The following is a 20979-nucleotide window of genomic DNA, read 5'->3' as shown; positions in this document are numbered from 1 at the left end:
ACAGAAAAGAGTTACAAGAGTAAAACTAAGTAGAAAATATTTAATAATTTCCAAGGAAGTGACAGAGCATAGTTTGCATTTCATTCTTTGAGTCTTGTTAGCTTAAAAAAACAAAAAAAAAACTCTAAACAAGTCAGTGGGATCCAGGTTTCAGACAATGAAAATCCTTTTTGGAAAAATGACAATTGATAAATTCACACACAAATTTCACACATTTATAAATGAAATATCTCATAAAAACAGGATTTCTCTAATGAGGACACACACAATACAAACTGACAGTGTTTACAATAATATTGCAAGCACCCTGCACATGATTTTCAAAATTTTGGGGGGTAAAAAGTAGGGATGCACCTTTTCCTCTTCAGATACAATTACCTAAACTCACGTTCCCCTACCGAAACAGCTTACTGATCCAAGTGCTCTTTTTTTGGACCAAATTTGAAAGCCAGTGGGTGACCATAACTCAATGATAATGGAAACACTGAATACTATAATGAGACTGACATAGTAAGTGTAGATCAGGCAGGGCGTTTCTGATACCCAACCCACTTCAAAAAAGGTCAGGTCAGAATCAGTCAGCCCTGATACGGATCTGGCGTATCGCACTGGCACATCCCTTGAAAAAAGCACCTTAAAAACACCTAATAAATATATCTACAAACATCGGAGTGAAGGCATTACATGGTGTTTGTTGTTGTAACACGAGTTCAGTGGATCCACAGACAGCATGAGGGGTTCAGCGTTCATTAACACAGCTAGGAGATACACATCAGTGCAGTGACAGACTTACACTCACCAGTTTTACTGCACTATTGTGGTGCTTAAAATCACCAGTCTTGACTCTATGTAAATACACTCACATGACAACGGTGGCTTCACAGATCACACAGCAAAACTGTCTAAATGTAGGACAGACTCTTTGGAGGCAGGAGAAAGCTTGCAGTCATTAGTCTTATTGATTGATAAATTTCCGACTATAATGCCCAAGTGTTACTGTAGTTATTGCTGACAGTCATTTATCAAGACAAGAGGACAGACTTGAGGACGGTGCAGTGTGGACAACATGAGAACAATGAGAACAGACTTCAGAGAGGACATTCGTAGAAACGTGTTTGTTGGTAAAAACGGCTGCAAGTTACTCGTGGAGAAATCAAGAAAAAGTCCATTTGTAAACACTTCACTTCCTTCTAGCATCATTTATGTAACACAACAATGTAAAAATCTGTTCACATTATGAAATTAGCTTTTATCAAACAACTACAATCACAGTTTCTCCCAAACTCAACGACAAAGGCACTTTGTAATTTTTAGTCAGCTCTTGAGATGATAATGATGGCGGAGATCCTGGCTGCATCAGAGGTTACACGACTGAGAAAACTAAAAGTCCTGATTAATTTGGTGGATGATCATCTGTCCCGCTGATTCCAATAAAAACACCAAATGACGCTTTGATGAGAAGCTTATCAACAAAACCTTGACCCAACACGTCAACAAACATGTGTAACCTGTCTTCAGCTTACCCTGGGGTCAGAGGTCATACTCAGCTGCACACTGCTGGAGGTACCATTCATACAATTTACCCTGTGGAGCAAAATGAACAGTATGAGATTTACACTGAGATTCTGATACAGCAGAAAGAGATGAACACATATCACTGCGGTGTTAAGGACTAAGCAGTTACCATTAAAGTTGGGGGTCTTAAATATAAATCGATGAACTGAGAGATGCTCTAAGAGCACTGTAGAGTTGAGCTGACTGCGTCGCCATTAAGGGCACTTTCTGTATTACACTTAGTTATTTGACCCCTTGATCATATAAAATATCCTTTAATGCAGCTTTAATGTTTGTCCTATCTGAACGAATAAAAATAATAAGAATCTAACCTTCTTGTTTTTGACAATATCCTGGATATAATCACTGTACTCTGCCATCATCCTCTTCTCTTTCTTCGTCAGAGTCTTATTCCCTTGGCTGAGAATGAAGAAGATCACAACAATGGTCGATCAGAATTTCAACAATCACTTCTTCTCTCTCTGTGTGTGTGTTTGTGTGTGTGTGTGTGTGTCTGTGTGTGTGCGTGTGAGTGAGTGAGTGAGTGAGTGAGTGAGTGAGTGAGAGAGAGAGAGAGCATGTTTTATCTGCATCTGCACACAAACCCTTCTTAACTTTATTTAGACATTTAAGGGCTAAGGAGGATTAAGGTTATTAATTTTAAGTAACCTGGTTCCCACAGGTGGGCATGTGCACATCTGTAGGCTGCAACAATTATTTTCATTATTGATTAATTGCTGAATATTTTCTTGATTAATCTTTTTTTTCAAGAAAACATTTGAAAATACAGAAAAATGTCCATCAGAACTTCTTAAACCTGAAGATGACACATTTTCATGTCGTGTTTTGTCCAATCATCTGTTCAAAACCCCAAAGATATTCATCTTACACAGGTATGAAACTCAAAAGGCAGAAAATAATCACACTAGAGAAACCAATACATTTTTGGCACTTTTTTTTCTTTTTTGGAAAAAAATCAAACAAGTGATTAGTCGATGAAATGTTCAGCTCTTTATGTGTGTACATGTGTGTATTGTAAACACTTACCCTGCAAAATACTTTGCTAGGAAAAGCAACAGGTAGCAAAAAGCGCCAAAAAATATCACAAACACTACTTGTCCGTCTTCTGGTATCCACTCCCATAAATACATAACTCCTCCCTGTGAGACACACGTTGAATACACAGTCAGACAAGCAGGCACACAGCTGGCAAGTAAAAAATATTGAACATATTTATATTACGTTGTAGTGTTATTTGTCCTGTCAGCTGTCACTCTCTTCAAAGCCGTCAAAATCTCACTTGGACTTACCGAGAACAGAGTGAGGGTCCGAGTCGGGCCTTCACCCAACAGCTCAACCAGCTGCTCTTTGGCGAAAGTGTTCACAATGAAACTGAGGATGAAGAGGCCAGGAAGGAAAACGCCCAAAGCGCCACACAAGAAGGAGTGAAGACGGACCGTTTTTTTATAAGCAGCGTCAGCCCTGCATGTGCACACAGAGGAAATCTAGTTTTAATATTTACTGCAGCGTATAATGATTATTATCTCCTCCATACACACAATAAGGTGTATTTACTCATGAGGGTAAATTAACTTCAGCAATCATTCAAACACAGTATCATGTGGGTCGAGAGGTCAAACCTGTCCTGCTCTAGTTTGCTGCTGATGGTGGAACAAATGAGGTCACAGTCTTTCTCCAGCTGATCCAAAGTCTTCTGAACGGCCTGGCTGATGGTCTTCTCGATGGTCTGACAAACTCCATCAATCTGGTTCACACACCTGCTCGGCTGGACAAGACAAAGGCTCATAAGTGCATCAGTTTTGGAATCAACGTACAAACATATCGTGCACCTCTATAAAAAAGGACTGAAAAACTTCCACGAAAAATCCTGAGGGTATTTTGACTGACAGCCATGTGCACTAAGTACTTAGACGATCCACTTGCTCAGCAATAATAAATTGGAGGTCGGGAGGGATGCACAAATCTACCGTGCCGAGTACAGCTTTGGGGTTGTAGATCACAAGATGGTGCAGCAATAACTCAGGACTGGGGCTGCCGTTGTCAAAGGTGGCTGAGCAAAGGCCATGGTTTACAACCCCTGCCCCCTCCCCAGAGTGGATAACTCTCTCAGTCATCATATTGCAAAATTAATCACTCTGTTCCCAGCCATCAAGAGCCACCAGGAAACAAGGAGCGGATAATTTACATTCAAGGATAATCAATGGCTGCCCAAGGATTGCAGAGAGCTTTAAATCCAGACCCAACACCTGAGATCTGAGGAAAACAGCTCTACAACGCCCCTGCAAGGTGGGAAAATAGCTGTAAAAACGACATGCTGGAAAATAACCAGTACAGGAGAACACAGTTTATTTACCCTCTGTGGGTTGGGGATGTATATTGTCGGCATCTCAAAACCACATTTGTTGAGACCTGGACGGCGACACAGTTCCTGGACTATCTGCATCATCACCCTCTGCCGCAAGAAAAAAAGAAAAAAGGTGATTTCCAACTTGACTTTCTTGGAGTCAAATCAATCAAAACACGTAAATATGTATAAATCAAGTGAACTTACCTGTCTGTCTGTTTCCTTCCCAGCTTCATCCGCCTTGCTGAGGTAGAACAACAGCTTGTCTCCGCATTTCTCACTCAGATTCTCCACGATGTTGAGCGTGCGTTTGCACAGCGCCTGGCCCATCGGGTCGAAGAAGACAAATATCAAGTCGGCCTGTTCTCCTGCACGGAAAAAACAAAACATCCATTAGAGAAAACACAACAGCTATTGTCTATCGGCACTGGAAAGACAACTAGCAGTTGTCATGACATACCCAACCAGGTGATGGCGCTGTTGACGTCGAAAGGGTAGATCATGTCCCCGTCCACCAAACCCGGAGTGTCCACAAATGTCACCAGGCTGAACTTCTTCTGTTTGGAGGTGGAGATCTCAGCGGACAGGTAGTCCATAAGCCCTGGAATATACAGAAGCTGTGTGTGTACAGGAGCCGCCTCCAGGATAAATCCAAAGTAACAAAGATGCTAAATAAAGAGTTGAGTCCCTCTAGGATGCTTTCACCTCTAATGACTTTATTATTATGTGCTACTGGAAGCCACAGTACAGTCAATACTTGGAGACCTGAGGGAGGCTAGTGGCTTTCAGCTTTGTAGGGATTGTGCATTTGCAAACATGCTCCTGATAAAGACATGTATGTTAGCTGTGAACGTGCATGAAAACAAAACTTAGTAAATTCTAGTTGTGTGAAGCACCGTCAGCCACCAAAGCCTCACACATTAAACTTTAATGACATGAAAACATTTGTTACATCTCAGTTTTGTTGCCGTCCCCTCTGCGGAGAGATCTGTTGTCATGGTTACACACAACAGCTCTTCAACTGGCAGCTTTAGCGCGGGGCGTGGGACATAAAGCTAGCCAGTGAAGAACGACTGTGAGGCAACGCACTGAGAGGTTATGAGACTCCACCACAGCATATAGATCACTATTGAGACATATCCCCCACTCTTGACTAAATAAACCCCACCCACCACCCCATCCTCCCTCTACACACACACACACACACAGACACACACAGAGAGGCCTAGGATGACACTGAGGCTGTTTCATAGGAAGAGGCAGGTGTTAACAGCCAGCACAAATCACATCCTTGTGCTGCAGCGAGCAGCACAAGGATTCCCTTATTAGCATTCCCTTATGTTTCTCTTACATCAGCATGACCACAGTATCAATACATCTGCCACCTATCACATCATCTTAAAAGTGTATTGCCATTGTCTAGCAATATTGAGACATCCCTGTTACGCAAAAGGTAGCTGAGACTTTCATAGAAAAAAATTATATATATCAAGTAGTTTCATGTTAGACCTCTAGAAAGCTGCTGCTCTATACTTCGGTTAGTCAGGATTGTACAGAACATACACATTCATGCATCTTTGCATTACTAATACGATAAAAAAAAAGGCAATTATGCAAGTCCATTAAACAATAAATGAATCAAACAGCCTTGATACAGATCTATTCATCCACTCTAGCTGAAGAAAGTCCTTCGAGTCTCCTGAAAGGTGAAAAGGAAACAGGAGTGATACTCGCCGATGGGTGCTAAGTTCCTCAAGTGACTGTAACTGAGAAGGCTACACTGGAGATTCTGTGCACAAGGAAAAGGGCAAAGGCTGCAATAATGCTGCATCGACCAAAACTTAAAAAGAACCCATTTGACTAAACAGGTCAAACTAGACGAAAATGGGTAAAGAACAGCCGAAAATCTTTGCACGCAGTCACAACAGAAACTCTTCACAACAGGTTGACAAGATAACGACAAAAAGACAGTAGAATATCCTGTATGCAAGTCTAAAACAATATAACAAAGTATCTCCGTGCATATCCCAAAGAAGACCAAACTGTATGATAAATAGCTGCTCCCACATAAGGATATATGGTGCTGTTCTGATGAGTCATCCACAGTCGCTGTGACAGGTAAACAAATGCCTGATATAGTGTATTTCCAGAGGCGGCGATGAAGTTCAAATAAAAAGCCTGCTTGTATTTCAGCAGCAGATCGTTGGTGTTGCGAGGCTCAGGCCTGCAGAGTGGAGCTGTTGCTGCTGGAGTCTGGGCTGTGCCGTCTCTAATGGCTGTGACATTTCTCAGCAGCTCCTCCTGACTCCACTGCACTGCTGTCGATGGGGCGTGTGACTCACACGCCATACCGTGAGCGCTCCGGTCCGCACCCAGTGAACCCTCGCTCTCTGTACACTCACTGTCAAAGCACACCACACACATACATTACTGCCCACCCCCACCCCCACCCCCACCTCCACCCTCCCTCACCCTCACCCCTCCATACGGATGCTCCCACTCAGACAGCAGGCACACCCAGACTTTCTGCACGACCACCTCAACATCCACAGGCTCCAGACCACTGCACAGAGAGCTGAGACCAATTCTCTTAAAACAATATGCCACTAAACACACCTCTTTTTTTTTCATCCTCTTTCTTGTGAGAGTAGAAACAAATAGCTCAAACGTGAGAGGCAAACGGGAGTCTGGTCCGATTTATAACAAAAACTTGATACGTCGATGCTATGACTCAGTGTTGAATCATCAAGGTGAAGCATCTAAAACTGACAAAAGACAGGCCTGACCTGTGATAGCGAGAAACACATAAATAACCCATGGATACCGCTCCTGAGCAACACACAGTATTCAACAGCCAGGATTTCTCTTGATGTTGTGGATGACATAAGAGTTTTAAATGGAGTTTGTTTTATCTAAACTAGAAAAACGTTCAACTTTTAAACTTTCAAACTGCGTCTGTAACGTACATGAGCAGCCTCCAGAGGGAAATATTCACGGGCCACACAGGAGAGCACTATCTTAAACCTCAAAGAACCGATCTCTGTCTGCAGCTCACGATTGCATTCATCTCCTGTTCACTATTCCTGTAGTGCTGGTGGACTAAAGCTGCATCTCCCTGCTGCTCCATAACACTTTACACTCTCTCTTTGCAGGGTGCAAAGAGAGATGATGTGTTGATGTGTTGATGTGTTTCCATCATGATGCCAACAGAAGAAAAATATCAGCAGAATCCACAACCATATGCATTTTTTTTTTGCGCAAACACCACAGAGGTGCTCGCATTCATCCGAGTCTGTAGACAAGTTAATGAGACCGTGTTGTGCACTAAGACTGCAGAGCTGATTTTATCGTTGTAATAAAAGGGGTTTCAATATCAAAGGGAGGAAGATGCGAAGCCACTAGATTTAGTGATTATCCTCACGAGGAATACATAAAACATGCACTACACTGTTCTATTATGCGAGAGCTTTAGAAATGTTCCTGTTGTGTGATGCGTGTGTGATCACATTAGGAGCTGTGCGAAATCTGCATGCGCACGCCACATCAGACACAGGATAAGTACAGAGTAGAGAGGCCTGGCTTTTCTCTTAGCAGCAATATTACTGCATGTTAAGTACAACCACGGCAAATCGTGTTAAGTAGTGCACTTTTCAGAAACCCATTATGAGTTTCTGATGCTCAAACAAGACGAAAAAAGTCTTACCTTTGAACTCAAGGAGTGGTCGAAAGTGCGGGTAGAGATGTAGCGTAGCATTCCCCTGTGAGAAAGGAAAAAAAGACAATGTGAGAAAGAACTTGATGAGACAAATATTAATCTGCCGCTTTCCCTGAGCTCCCAATCCTCTAAAACAGAGTCCTCTCTCTTCTCAGTACTTCGCACTCCGTCTTGTGCTGCAGCTCAGTACGCCCGCTTTAAGCTCTTCCTGTACATACGAGATAATCCTTCCACTCTGCAGTCCTGCACTGCAAATATAATATTCTTCTTCATCACCTTCACCACACCAGAGGCAAAGGGGAAGGATGAGAGAAGACAGAGAGACAGGTGTCTCCCGAGTCTGTTTATATGCTCTCTCTGTATTTGTGTGTGTGTGTGTGTGTGCGTGTGTGTGTGTGTGTGTGTGTGTGTGTGTGTCTACAACAAAACCCCTCACTGGAGCAGCATACAGAATGAGAAATCACCACTGACTGAGGGAGTGCCTTCCATACACCCTGACATGGAACGTATCGCTTCATCAACCTTTATGACTGGCTGCAGCTTCACTTCCCATTACTGAAGTTAAAAAATTCAAAACATCCCTCATCCACAAACCTGAGAGCTGCTGCCTGAATATGAAATACCGTGAGTTTACACACACGGATAAGATTTGTTTAAAAAGCAGTAAAGTGGAGCATGCAACTCAAAGCTGGCTGTAGGAGGTAGCTATCTATGTTCACAGTTCAAGTGTTAGTTGATGCTTCTTCACATCAGATCTCATACACACTGATGTGACGGTGCTGGAAATGTTGGCTGTTTTCATGCTCTTCTTACCGTCAGTGATTCTCTTTTGCGGCCACTTGTGATGAATTTAAACCCCTGCGTTTCAATGGCAACGCCTGTTGTCTGTATGTGCTCTTCAACGTACCTAAAATGACAGCAGTAGGCATCAAATGCATCAAAAACTTATTTTTTTTCTTTAATATTGCCTTTATAAGCCAGCTAACAATTATTTCCATCATCGGTTTATCTGTTGATTATTTTTGCAGCTTATCATTAAATAGTTTAGTTTTAAATGTCGGAAAATAGTGAAAAAACACTGAAAAAATGCTGAATTTTTATTATACATTTTCATATTTCAAGATAATTTTTTTTAGTTGAGTTACATTTTGTTTTTGACACATGATTGGGAAATCCTAGTGCCCGCAAACCAGCCATCATGGAGAGCAACACAATGAAAGTTCCTAATAGAGATGTATTGTAATAGTAATAAGAGTGGCACGCAGTAGGGATCACACCTCCGCCAAGGCCAAACAATTCTACACATGAAGGAAAACCCCTGGATCTGCCCCTTTAACCGGATCTGCACCAAAATGAAATAGGTCCTTCCCCGGCCTGTATCACCCATCCCTCCACCGAGGTGATTGCAAATCAATTCAGTACCTTATGCTAACAAACAAACAGACACGTGAAAACATTACCTCCTTAGTGCAGGTAATAATAATAATCAGACTCGACTTAACTTGATTCTCACCACAGTAACTTGAGACTTGCTTGTGACTTAATCCCACTGCTGCTCCTCAGTCAATGAATTTTCTGTCCATCAACTAATCAATTAGCTGTTTAGTCATTTCAGCACACTCCAGTTTGTGAACCTGTGTTTCCTGAATTAACGCCTCAGGAGCAACAAATCCCACAGCACACTGTAAAAACCTATTTAAAATATACAGACAGCCAGATAAAACAAACATTTATACACTCACCGCTCACACAGCCTGCACACCTTCATGCTAAAAACACGTGTGGACCCCGTTAGCTCTCCCCCAGCTCTAAATATGTGACGTCAGTGACTGTTGATTGACATCCGTGCTCCTCATTGAGGTAGAGGAAATGAATGCTGAGGGTAACATTTCAACTATAACAGACACAATTTCCACCCTTAAAACAAAATAATAGGGTTGTGTGATTTAACAATTTCCCCATATTTCTATGTTGTATTAAGCCATTGGGCAGTGTTGTTATCAATTAGTAGGAACAAAGATGAACTGTGTTCAAACCACAAAGCACTAAAAGTCATGTGTGAAGATCATACTCCTGTCCAGAGGCATTGTTAGGATCTTGAAACACTGGGGGCTTGGCCCTGTTCAGAGAGCTGAGAGCTGCACCATTTTCAAGTTATTTCAGAGAACAAAACCAAAAAAAGATGTGAGGCACAGTGGTCTACTGAGAGGTTCTGGTCTGGTGCGTAGGCTGGCTTTTACAACATGAAATCAGAATAACAATCTGAGTTCTTATTCAGCTTTGTTATTATTTTTATTTTCAGCAGCAGGAGTAAAAAGCCTAAGAAAAAAAATAACAAGCCTTGTCGTTGATGAAGCAGCTATATACTAGTTTGTATGTTGTCTGAGTGAATTAGCAAGCTAGATGCCTACAATGACAAGCCACTCCTCCTGTCACCGAACTCTCCTTCACACATGGAGCAGAGCATGTGAAGGTCAGGCAGCTGAGTGGTAGCGCGGATCCCGTTAAAAATAAGATGTATTACCAGTTAATGAAGGAGCTCTTCCCTGCAGAGTGGTTACCCATTATCATCACAATGATTTTCTTTCTGGGAGGCAGGAGCCGGACTCCGAGGCTGCTGGCGATCTTCACCAGGCCTGAAAACACACATGTACACATGCAGTAAGCAGAGCATGTAGCAATTTACAGTAAGTGACATCATCACAATGTAACACATTCATCTGGTCCTAAAATGTAATAAAAAAGACGTAAAGGTAACACTTTATGAAAATGGAGACAGTGTAGCTCTGATATATTTCCAGTGAATTAATTCCAATTAGTAGTTCTGGGAACCTGAAGGGTTTTCTAGTCAGTGCAGAGCCGGTTTGTCTACAGGAAAGCGCAGAATTGAATATGTATGATGAATAAAGTTTCTAATAGTAACGTGGGTTTGTCTGTTTAACATTAGTCATTATTTTCTAGGGGATTCAGAACAATCTGTTGTTGACAGGCCTGTTTCTCTCTTATCTGTTGACTAGAGTTAACCAACATACTGTAATAACCACGACAGGACACATGGTAAGGCTCCTCCTCAAAGTGCATTAAGAGCAAAGTCTGCACACACATAGTGATCAAGTGAACTACACAATATCATGGAGGGACTGCTGAAGCACAGGTCCAGGGGGTAAGGAGCCTCTGTCTGCCTGATGACATTTCTTTTCGGAAAGTCAATCAAACAACTACAGAAAGCTGCAAATTGACTACATAGAAACTCAAAATGACTACAAAGACATGCAAAGTGCCAACAGAGAGATGCAAACCAACAGGAGGACTCAAAACTCCAACAAAGAGACTCAAAAAGACTACAGAATATTCAAAATGTCTATAAGGAGATGCAAAACAACTACAAACAGACTTAAAGCGACTACAAAATACTCAGAACTACAAATAGACTCCAAATGACAACACAGAGATATAAAATGACAACAACAAAAAAGAAACAAACAACGACCGCAGCTCTCAGTCCTGTGTCCTTGCGCCTACGTCGGGACGCAGGGGCTTTGGATTTTACTTCAGGGGCTCATTATCTCATAATCCGTCCATGCACCGCGCACAGTACAACAGAATTATTGTTGAGGACAGAGAGAGAGAAAAGCAGGACCATAAAAGCAAGAAAAACATCTGTCTGGTTCAATGTTAGCGTCATGTGTGAGGCACGGGTGTGGACAGGTCCAGATACAGGCGCTGAGCTCGGCGCAGCCGAGGAGCCACACCAGTGTCCAATGTCATGTGTTTGACACTGACAGACAGCTGCTGCTCAGCACCTCCTACTTTACATATGAATACCAGCAGCATTTCACTGTTGAGTTCACTGCAAACTTCAGGCCGAGTCCCACTAAGCACTAAGTTACATAACATCACAACTATGTGTGTTTGTATCTGCTTCATGCTCCTAACAAGGCTGCAACATTGACTCAGTATAAACCCGGGTTACTGATTATTTACCGTTTTCGTTGTCGACATACAAACTGTGGCATTCTTTCAGTATCCTCTCACTGGGTGTGGTGATCGCAGACTCCAGGGGGTTTGCCACAGACCGGGGCTTTCTGGACGACATTATGCACCCAGCCACCAGACGTCTCTCTGCTGTTTCCTAAACCACCCGGGGGAAGAGTTTCACGGTTGCACAAAGACTCTCATGTGCGGATGAAGCGCCCCCCTGCGGCCAATGGCTGATTGGTTGGTATTCAGATTCCTACTCAAGTAAAAGTACCACCATGTCAAAAATGTGCCTGAATTCATTCTGCTACTCAAGTAAAAAATATCAGCAGCAAAATATTCTATAATATAATATAAGTAGGCTCTCATCATTGAGCAGAGTGACCTCTGTCAGGTTTATATCATTAAATATCTTACATATCACTGGATTAACACATTAGTATGTAAGCAGCATTTTAATGTAGTTTAAAAAAAAAAAAAAGGAGCTATAGGCCTTTAGCAAAAATTTTATATTTTCTTGAATCCCAATGTTCAAAGTAACTAGTAACTAAAGATCAATGAAGTGGAGCAGAAAGTGCATTTTTTCATCTGGAAAAAAAATGCACTTGTTTTTTCTTTTTTAAAGAAAATACACGTTTCCTCTGAAACTCGTCCCCTCACTGGTTTTTATCTGGAATATAGTGGAGCAATGGTGGAAAGTAAATGGTGGGATTTAATGTAACATCTGATCAATGAGCAGCACATATTCAACCCACTGTGGTGCCCTTGAGCAAGGTCCTTAACCCCACCTGCTCCAGTGGAGCTACACTAGTGATTTGGGGGATTCATATTAACAATATAACATTATAATCAACAAATAGATTATGATGTGTTATTATAGGTTAGGCTAAGACATTACTGATCCCTGCTTGGAAATTCACAAGCCAAGTAATTTACCAGTGGCAACATTAAAGTGATGTACACATCAATGGATCAATAACTGTAATATCATAATATAATGCATATCATTCTGAAATGATCCACTCTGCAGAAACAATACTTTTATCTTCAGTACGACACATTTTGATGATGATACTTTTGTTCCTTTACTCAAGTTGTCAATGCAGGACTTAGACCTATACTCGACCCTCGTACCTGCCTTGAAACTAAGCCTAAAGTAAATGTTAGCCAGGTTCAGGCTGCGTTCACACAGTACAGAGTTCTTAGTTCATATGCTTCAGTAAAATACCACAATATAAACCTATTCCATCCAAGTCTCACCTGAATAGAAGGACAGAACATTACAGAAGTAAATGTGCTTAAAGTGTCATAAACAAAAGTTCAGCAGAATGGTGCTACATTATTGTATTATTGTATTATTATATTGATGCATTAACTTAATGTTTAATGTCATGTTTTAATGTTGTAGATTGTCAAGGAGGAGTTAAATTTATTTCCTGATAGGTTGTTTAATGTTCAGTATAACAAGTGTACATATTTTATTTAATATATCTGTAAAATAACCAACGATGGCTCTCATATAAATGTAGTGTCAAGTGTAATAAAAAAAGAATTGTATGTAACCTACAATCTATGTTGTAGTGCCAAGAATTCAACTCTCTCCTCAGGTGCACCCTCCGTAGACTACGTTTACAGACTTGTAATTTCATTTGTAAGATCATCATTTTTATTTTTGATATTAAATCCTGTATTTTATTTGGATTTAGTGCCTCCAACTGTATTTTACATGGTGTTCCCAGAGATTCAACAACTATTGTCACATGAGTGTTTGTTTTATCTGCTGGCTGTGCAGCAGCTCCAGGATATGTGTACAGATAACTTACTCACTATCCCATGTCTGCTGCTCACAAAACTAAAACAGAACTGTAGCTTCATTATTAAGAAAATAACCGGCTGGGGTCAATTTAATGCTCAAATGAGCGTGCTTAACAGTGTGTCCTTAAAAGCATCATTGTAGTTATGTAGTGATGTTGGCAGCAGCTTAAGGCAAGAAAGTTTTTCAACCCTCGTCACAACCATTAATGTGACTGAATAATCTTATAAGACCATGGTAAATAGAAAAATGCATTTTTTTACAATAATGTTTTATATAGTTATGAATGAATTTTGATTTCCTTTTACATTTTCTGCTGAATTGAAAATAAATTGTTTTCAGAGAACTTAAAACAAGCTATGTATACATTTTTCTAATACATTTTTAAACAAAGTAATCTTTTACATACACTTAAATAGATTGTCCACAGGTATATCAGATCAAATAAGTGTCCTTCAATTTAGACAACAAAGGGTCAACATTAATTCAGTATTTGGGTCAACAATCCCATCATTACCCAGGGGCAAGCCTCAGCACCATGGAGGAATGTGCTATAATGAGTCCCCCACCCCCATTAGAGCTGAGATTATATGCTGCACCTTACAACAGGCTGCCATTATCTAAATTCTTCGACTGAAGAGGAACATCCATTATCAAAGGTTTATGCAAACATTATTTCGCAGAACCCTTCAAGATGAGCCTGACTGAGGGATCTGGTGAATCCAGGAGAGAAGTAAGTTTAATATCCAGCTTCTAATTTGATTTACATGCTGAATAAAGTTTAAATTAAACTCTACCAAGTTTAATTTGGGGAGTGACACTGTGGACTACAGCAACATTTCTACACAATTGTTTGTTTTTGTGGAGTGAATGAGAGCAGCATGACTGTGAATGGAATTTAGTTACGCATTTCTTTCTAACAATTCATCAAACACCACATTTCCCGACAACCACGCTTCCATCAAACAGTGCGTGGTTTTGCAACAGTGCACTGTTTGTTTTTCACAGCAAGTTTTGGATTCGCGTTGTGGGTTTTATAAACCACCCGAGACGTTTTGAACTTCAGCCAGTTTGCTGTTTGCTCTCCACACATTCAGTCACATTTTATTACTGTCACAGACAGCAGTAAGATAACAAAGGTATATGTGCAGGTGGCTGTGAAGTATGTAATCAAGTATCTCTGTAATCAAATGAGGTCTAAATTACATCCTACTCTCTATTGGGGCACCATTGGTTAACTGAACTGGCTTTATCAATAGTTACTAATGTTTTATAGATCAGTAAGAAGCCATTAATAAGAACAGGTTTTGGGTTGCCAGGTTGTGAAAAATGCCTCCGGTTGGTGTTGATCGTTACTATTTGATAATAATACAGTTACAAATGGTTTCTCACTTTCCTATCATCCACCATGTCTTCAAATAAAGATATTAACAAGCAGGTCGACAGGAACAGCCTTCATGATGAAAAAGATAAAGTGTCCTGCTGGAGGAGGATAAAAAAACACCAAACATTTATAAAGCCCTGATAAAGCCTCAGATGGTATAGGCTACCATTTCATCCATCCTGCAGAAATAAATAAGAAAGCTTTTAGAATATGGAGCAGTTCATGAAGTTTGACTGTTTGCCCTTCCCCACTTAATCCATTCGCCTTTTATCTTTTAACTAAGACATGAAACTGAAGCTGCTGCAGAAACTGTTCAAGTCACTTCACCAACTGCTCTCACAACCTCTGAAACACGGGGGGAGCCAGTATTCTGCATCACGATGAGCCTGTTCAGTTATCACTGTGTGTGCACTCTTGTTTTCTCTGTGTTTTTACATCAGTATCTAACAATTTATAGGGCTTAACAAGAAAAAAGCAACAAACAAGCAGTACAGGTTTTTTAGACAAAGCACCTCCCTCACTTCTGTTTGTGACTCTGTTATCCACAGCGAACGAGCAAAACCTGCATTCAAGGTTTTTCTTTTTATCTTACTATTTCATGTCTGTTGGAAAATACTGACTCCCCTTCTTTCTTTCTTTCTTTCTTTCTTTCTTTCTTTCTTTCTTTCTTTCTTTCTTTCTTTCTTTCTTTCTTTCTTTCTTTCTTTCTTTCTTTCGAAGAAACAAACCCAATCTGAATCCAGCATTTTGAATGCTATGAAATCTTGATTAACATGGAATAATGTGGTCGATTTACCACACCTTCCACTGCCACTTTATGACAATAGATCAATTGTATTCATTCTCAGGATAAACTCATCCTCTCGTCAGATTTAAGTTGAGTCCTGTTGGGAGGAAACTCTTTTACGTGTAGGATATTCTGCACTCAGCAAAACATCAGCGACAAAATGACAAAAGATAATTTGGATGAATATCAACCTCTGCTTATTAAAGATATCAGAGATAGAAAGCAGCCAAAGGTATGTGGAGTTTAATGCCAAAGCTGAGCGATCAGATGCAGCTTTCTGTCCATGATTGTAAGAAAATATTTGTTTTGAATGACTTGCATCTTCTGTGTCTGTTTTATTTGCAGTTTCCAAACAAATCACTTCTGCTGGCTGCCTGTGCGGCTTGCATAGGGGGAACCTTTCAGTATGGATATAACATATCTGTCATCAATGCACCCACAGTGGTAATAACCCTGCTGCCTCTCACTGGACCTTTTTCTGCACGATATTTCAATTGAATCATTTGAATTGCTACCAGTTATGATAATGTTATGAATGGGAAGTGGCCAGAGCAAAGTCTTAAGCTCACAGATGCTCTACAACATGCGATATACAATACAGCTGTGCAGTATTTCTGCATGAGTGTGGACACTTTTATACTCATGCTACAAAGACATATTTTCCCATCACCAATACACAGCACATCTCCACTATTGTGATGTCTTATGCATGCAAATATATATCTTTGTGGTATGTGCATTCTTCTTCTTCTTCTATTTCCAGTATGTGCATAATTTTATCAACCAAACCTGGAGGGAACGTTACCAAACTGGTATCTCAGAAGATGTTCTCACCCTGCTTTGGTCCACTATTGTGTCTATATTCACCTTAGGAGGATTAATAGGAGCAACGATCAGTGGGACATTGTCTGTGAAGCTGGGGAGGTATGGACAAAAAAAAACATGCCGAAAGTTGTTGCTTTACCTTCTGTTTTGCATTAAATATTTACCATTGTGATGTGTGTGATTTTGTTCCAGGAAAGGGACACTGATGATCAATAACACATTTGCATTAGTGGCCGCTCTGCTGATGGGTCTGAGTTACCCTACAGGATTATTTGAATTACTCATAATTGGACGTTTTTTCACTGGACTAAATGCAGGTAAATAACTCAAGAACACGTTCAAAAGCTTCACTTTACATATTTGGTGTCAACATTGCTTGTCAAACATCTGAAACGTGGCTTTAATCATGTTTGGTTTACTTAGGCATTGGCATTTGCGTTCAACCTCTGTATTTGGGGGAAATAGCTCCAACTGCATTTCGTGGCACCATGGGAATGGGAACCTCGGTTTTCATCACTGGTGGGATTTTGACTGGACAAGTGATGGGCCTCAAGTAAAGACTGGTCACACAGAGTTCATAAAATATTAACCTTTCACCTGCATTGATTAAAGATTCTATGCCATTCAAAAGGATGTTGATCAGACATTTCGCTTGTGATTTTAACAGAGAGCTCCTGGGCAGGGACGAGTACTGGCCCATCCTTCTCTCCACTACGTGCGTCCCAGCGATCCTGCAGCTCCTGATCCTGCCCTGGTTCCCAGAGAGCCCCCGCTACCTGCTAATTGACAGAGGTGACGAGGAGGGGTGCAAGAAAGGTAAACTGACACAGCAAACTCTGCATCGTTTCTTCCCTTTCTAAATCAGTGTGATGTTATCTGCAGAGATTGATTTAATGCACATGACACTGTAGTTGAAAAGGCTGAGGACTCCCTTTGTCTGGCATCACCAGAGGCAGAGACATTTTGTCTTCATGGCTTTGAGTTCAAGCATGTGATCACATTCTTCCAACAGTTATGTGAAAAGAAACTGGTTCCAGACCCTCTGATAAGACCCTCAGAAACAGACTGATCGAATGAGAAGAATGAAAGACTACAATCACCACGTGTGTCATGTGCTTTCCCGCATGCAGCCCTAAGGCAACTGTACGGTGTGGAAAACTGTGATGGTGAACAGGAGGATATCCAGAGGGAGAAGAATAATTTAGCAGGTTTCCAGGCCAAGAAACCCTGGGAGCTCTTTGCCGATCGCAGTGTGCGCTGGCAGCTTCTCACTGTCATACTGCTCAACATTGCACAACAGCTGAACGGCATCAATGCTGTATGTACATTAGTTGTCCTGCTTCTCTCTCAGAATCTATTCCTCTATTCCCATAGTGACAAAAAAATGTTTAATTTGTATATTGGTTTTCATGTCTACACTTCCTGCAGATTTACTTCTACGCAGGTTACGTGTTCAAACAATCTGGTATTCCTGATGATAAAATACCATATGTGACTGTTGGCACCGGCGCCTGTGAATGCATCACTGCTTTAACATGTGTAAGTATGAGCTTCACATTACATTTTTAAGTATGCTACATGCTATAGCAAACTGATGAATAAGGAGAGGGGCACAGGAAGTTAGATAACTCCTGAAACAGAGAAAAACAGAATAGTCAGAATGGCTTTACTTTGTCTTATATAAAAATATAAAAGTTGTTTTACATAAACATAAGAACACTTAACATAATAAATGTGGTTAAAGGGAAACTGTTAAAACATAACACACAGTAAAGAAGTTTAAATAAGTTGGAATAAAATTGCTAAAACTGGACATGACATGTGAAAACCTAAACCAAAAATACTGTACAGCAGGATCTGACATAACAAAACACAACATCCCATGAAAGGTCTGAGCAAAGTCAAGGGAAGGTTTTTTTTTCCTAGAGTATCTCTGGTCTTGTGACATGCTGTGTGTCTCACAGGGTTTGCTCATTGAATGCCTGGGAAGGAAAGTGCTCATCACAGGAGGATACACACTGATGAGTATCTGCTGCATTTTATTCACGCTGACGCTCAGTTTTCAGGTAAGACCAGACGTGGTAAAAAAAACAAACAAACAAACAACAACAACAAGAGAAAAAAACATTGTTTCATGCATTTTCATATTATTCCTAATTTGTGTTGACACTTATTTTGTGTGATTTCCTTTGCTCCTAGGATGCCAGCCCAGTTTTTCCGTACTTGAGCATGGCGTGTGTTTTTGCTTTTATCCTGAGTTTTGGCTTAGGACCAGGTAACTGACTCAATTAGTCTCTTCTTCTCACTTTGAAGACTTTTCCTCTGCAGCTGCTGTCACACAAGTGATTTCTTTTGTTGTTTCTTCTTCTGTGAAGGTGGCGTGACTAACATCTTGAACACTGAACTCTTCACACAAACCACACGTCCTGCAGCGTACACGATCGCAGGGTCTGTGAACTGGTTAAGCTTCTTCTTCATCGGCCTGGTCTTTCCTTTTATTGTGGTGGGTTTTCCAAAATGATCGACAGTATATCTTCATGTACCTGCTGCATTTAAAATACAGATGCAAGACTTGAATGTTTCAAAGATTTGGGCTCACTTGTGTTGTATTTGCACAGATCGGACTTCAGCAGTACTGTTTCCTGGTGTTCTTGGCCATCTGCTGCTCAGTGGCTTTGTACATCTGCCTTTTTGTTCCTGAAACCAAGAACAAAACCTTCCTCGAAATCCAGAATGATTTCCAGTCCGCCAGCAACAGAAGGAGTGCTGACGTTCCTGCAGCAACACTATCATCAACTGCTATATGAAATGAAACATGAAATGTAACCCATGACCCATGACACATTTATGTCACAAAAATTAGTAGTTTCCATGAATATTTATGATCCAAACACATAACACAATACATGTGTTTAGGCAAATATATCATAACACTATATGATAGTGTAAATGATGGTGCCTTGCTAGAACTTCAAAGATGCACTGGGTTGTCATGATTGCATCTTTATAGTTCACCTACAAACATTAATTAAAGTGAGCCATATATTTAATATTTTGGTATGATACATTTTGGTTTGTACAACTTTTATAATGGGGGTTTTACTGAGATTTTGCAATAAAGAACAATTTATGGCAAACATTTCATAACAAATGTCTCACGTTTATAGCAGTGAAGCTGTCTGATTTCAGTTTTAATGGACAGCCTGACCTTTCAGCATGACCTGCAGAACAAAGGGATCGTTGAAGCATGTGACAGGGGGAACGGCTGCACAAAAATATCATGCATGTCTTCGCAGGTGTGGTAAGAGTATCAGAAAAAGTCGAGCTATGGTAACATGACCTACATATTATTATTAAGCAGAAAAAAACATTATATAGGTGAAAAAACTAAATCAGCTCTTATGACCATCCTTTCTTTATAAGAAAGTTTTCTTTGAGGATTCAAACCAAACTTAACTGGAATATCCTCCTGATTGTACCATAACAGTATCACTGTAGGCTGCTGTCATTTTTCACAGTTCCAAAAATGGGACAATATTTAATCGAAAATCTATTTGAGTCCAAATAAAATTGTTTTTAGATTGTAATTAGATGTACAAGCAAGCAAAGGAGGCTGACTACTTATTTACAGTAATCCTACTGAGTCCTGGTTGTGAATATTTGGTAAAAATTCCCAAATCTTATAATAGGCTTAACTTTAAAACTAAGGTAGCCATGAGGAAAGTGTGATAAGACCAGATTTAAATATTGTATTGGTATTTCTCTCATTGTCAATTGTCTTTGTCACGAGCATTGACCATACTGGATTAACCAATGAGGGGAAACCAAGAAGATGTAGGTCGCTGTTCAACATCCATTCCTCCTATTATCTGTGCATTGTGTAGGTGCTGTGTACCCCCTTGTCTTCACATGCAATACACATAATAGTGTGCTTAATTATATTTTTTCTAGCTCCAGAAACAGCATACTTAGACTGCAACACTACATGGCCCAAGGTTACACACTATACGCAACACAAAAAACAATAATAAAGGTCTTAATATAAAGTTTTGATGCAGGTCCCCTAAACAAGACAGGGCTTCAAGATTAGGTAATGATTGAGGACTTGATTTAAGGTGTTTATCATTTCACTTAATATTGGTTCTTAGTGGTGAATAAATAAAATAAAATAATGAAATAAAATTGACAAAAAGTTGGCATACAGTAAACCTGGGATTTTCAGGTGTCCCCTGCGATTCGGCCTCGTATATCCAGTGAATTGCCCCTAATTTACACAGTCAGAGTTGTTTACACCTTGGGTCTATCAATAAGGCACTGCTGCACTTTCTGCTCGTAGGATTTTTGCACATAAGGCCGCGTAGATCTAAAATCCTCTGTTTATATGTTTAGATTGATAAATTCATTTTCAGTAAAGCCATCTAGCCACTCAAGGAGAGATTACTCAGATGCGCCATGTCCCTTTCCTTCTTTAACTAAGTTAAACTAGCAATACACCACAAAAATACACTGTAAAATTTGTGTTATGGCCATGTCACTTGTATAGGTGTGTACTTATATG

General features: G+C 40.4%; 2 protein-coding genes across 3 annotated transcripts; one reads left to right on the top strand and one right to left on the bottom strand.

Moving 5' to 3' along the window:
• Positions 1–26: 26 nt before the first annotated feature.
• On the bottom strand, positions 27–11764 carry si:dkey-98f17.5 (uncharacterized protein LOC569123 homolog). 2 transcript variants are annotated; one of them, XM_056377246.1, is made up of 13 exons: positions 11619–11764; positions 10159–10270; positions 8448–8541; positions 7623–7677; positions 4380–4520; positions 4127–4287; positions 3929–4027; positions 3195–3340; positions 2865–3036; positions 2602–2714; positions 1887–1974; positions 1524–1584; positions 27–1421 (listed from the first exon to the last, which is right to left on the bottom strand). In XM_056377246.1, the coding sequence occupies exons 1-12, from the start codon at positions 11728–11730 to the stop codon at positions 1531–1533; spliced, it is 1347 nt and encodes a 448-aa protein (XP_056233221.1). In that variant the 5' UTR covers positions 11731–11764; the 3' UTR covers positions 27–1421; positions 1524–1530. The 2 variants fall into 2 exon arrangements, with proteins under 2 accessions (XP_056233221.1, XP_056233220.1); XM_056377245.1 differs by having other exon boundaries at positions 27–1584.
• Positions 11765–15756: 3992 nt separating this feature from the next.
• slc2a11b (solute carrier family 2 member 11b) lies at positions 15757–19530 on the top strand. The gene is made up of 12 exons (XM_056376905.1): positions 15757–15828; positions 15942–16040; positions 16360–16520; positions 16614–16738; positions 16845–16974; positions 17089–17237; positions 17552–17739; positions 17850–17960; positions 18386–18487; positions 18621–18696; positions 18797–18924; positions 19040–19530. Exons 1-12 carry the CDS (start codon positions 15757–15759, stop codon positions 19226–19228), a joined length of 1530 nt encoding a protein of 509 aa, XP_056232880.1. The 3' UTR covers positions 19229–19530.
• The last annotated feature ends 1449 nt before the right edge of the window (positions 19531–20979 follow it).

The sequence above is a fragment of the Seriola aureovittata genome, chromosome 5 (genome assembly GCF_021018895.1).
Source record: "Seriola aureovittata isolate HTS-2021-v1 ecotype China chromosome 5, ASM2101889v1, whole genome shotgun sequence".
Classification (NCBI taxonomy): domain Eukaryota; kingdom Metazoa; phylum Chordata; class Actinopteri; order Carangiformes; family Carangidae; genus Seriola; species Seriola aureovittata.
The sequence above is the reverse complement of the archived record's forward strand: the minus strand, read 5'-3'. Positions and strand labels throughout refer to the sequence as shown.

Excerpts from the sequence above, each read along its gene's own strand:
- slc2a11b (XM_056376905.1), top strand. The coding sequence starts at position 15,757 with ATGACAAAAGATAATTTGGATGAATATCAACCTCTGCTTATTAAAGAT. Across the intron at positions 18,488-18,620 it reads CGCTGACGCTCAGTTTTCAG|GATGCCAGCCCAGTTTTTCC; the intron begins GTAAGACCAGAC and ends CTTTGCTCCTAG. Across the intron at positions 18,925-19,039 it reads TGGTCTTTCCTTTTATTGTG|ATCGGACTTCAGCAGTACTG; the intron begins GTGGGTTTTCCA and ends GTATTTGCACAG.
- si:dkey-98f17.5 (XM_056377245.1), bottom strand. The coding sequence starts at position 11,730 with ATGTCGTCCAGAAAGCCCCGGTCTGTGGCAAACCCCCTGGAGTCTGCG. Across the intron at positions 8,542-10,158 it reads AAGAGCTCCTTCATTAACTG|GTACGTTGAAGAGCACATAC; the intron begins GTAATACATCTT and ends CTGTCATTTTAG. Across the intron at positions 4,028-4,126 it reads GGAAGGAAACAGACAGACAG|AGGGTGATGATGCAGATAGT; the intron begins GTAAGTTCACTT and ends TTCTTGCGGCAG.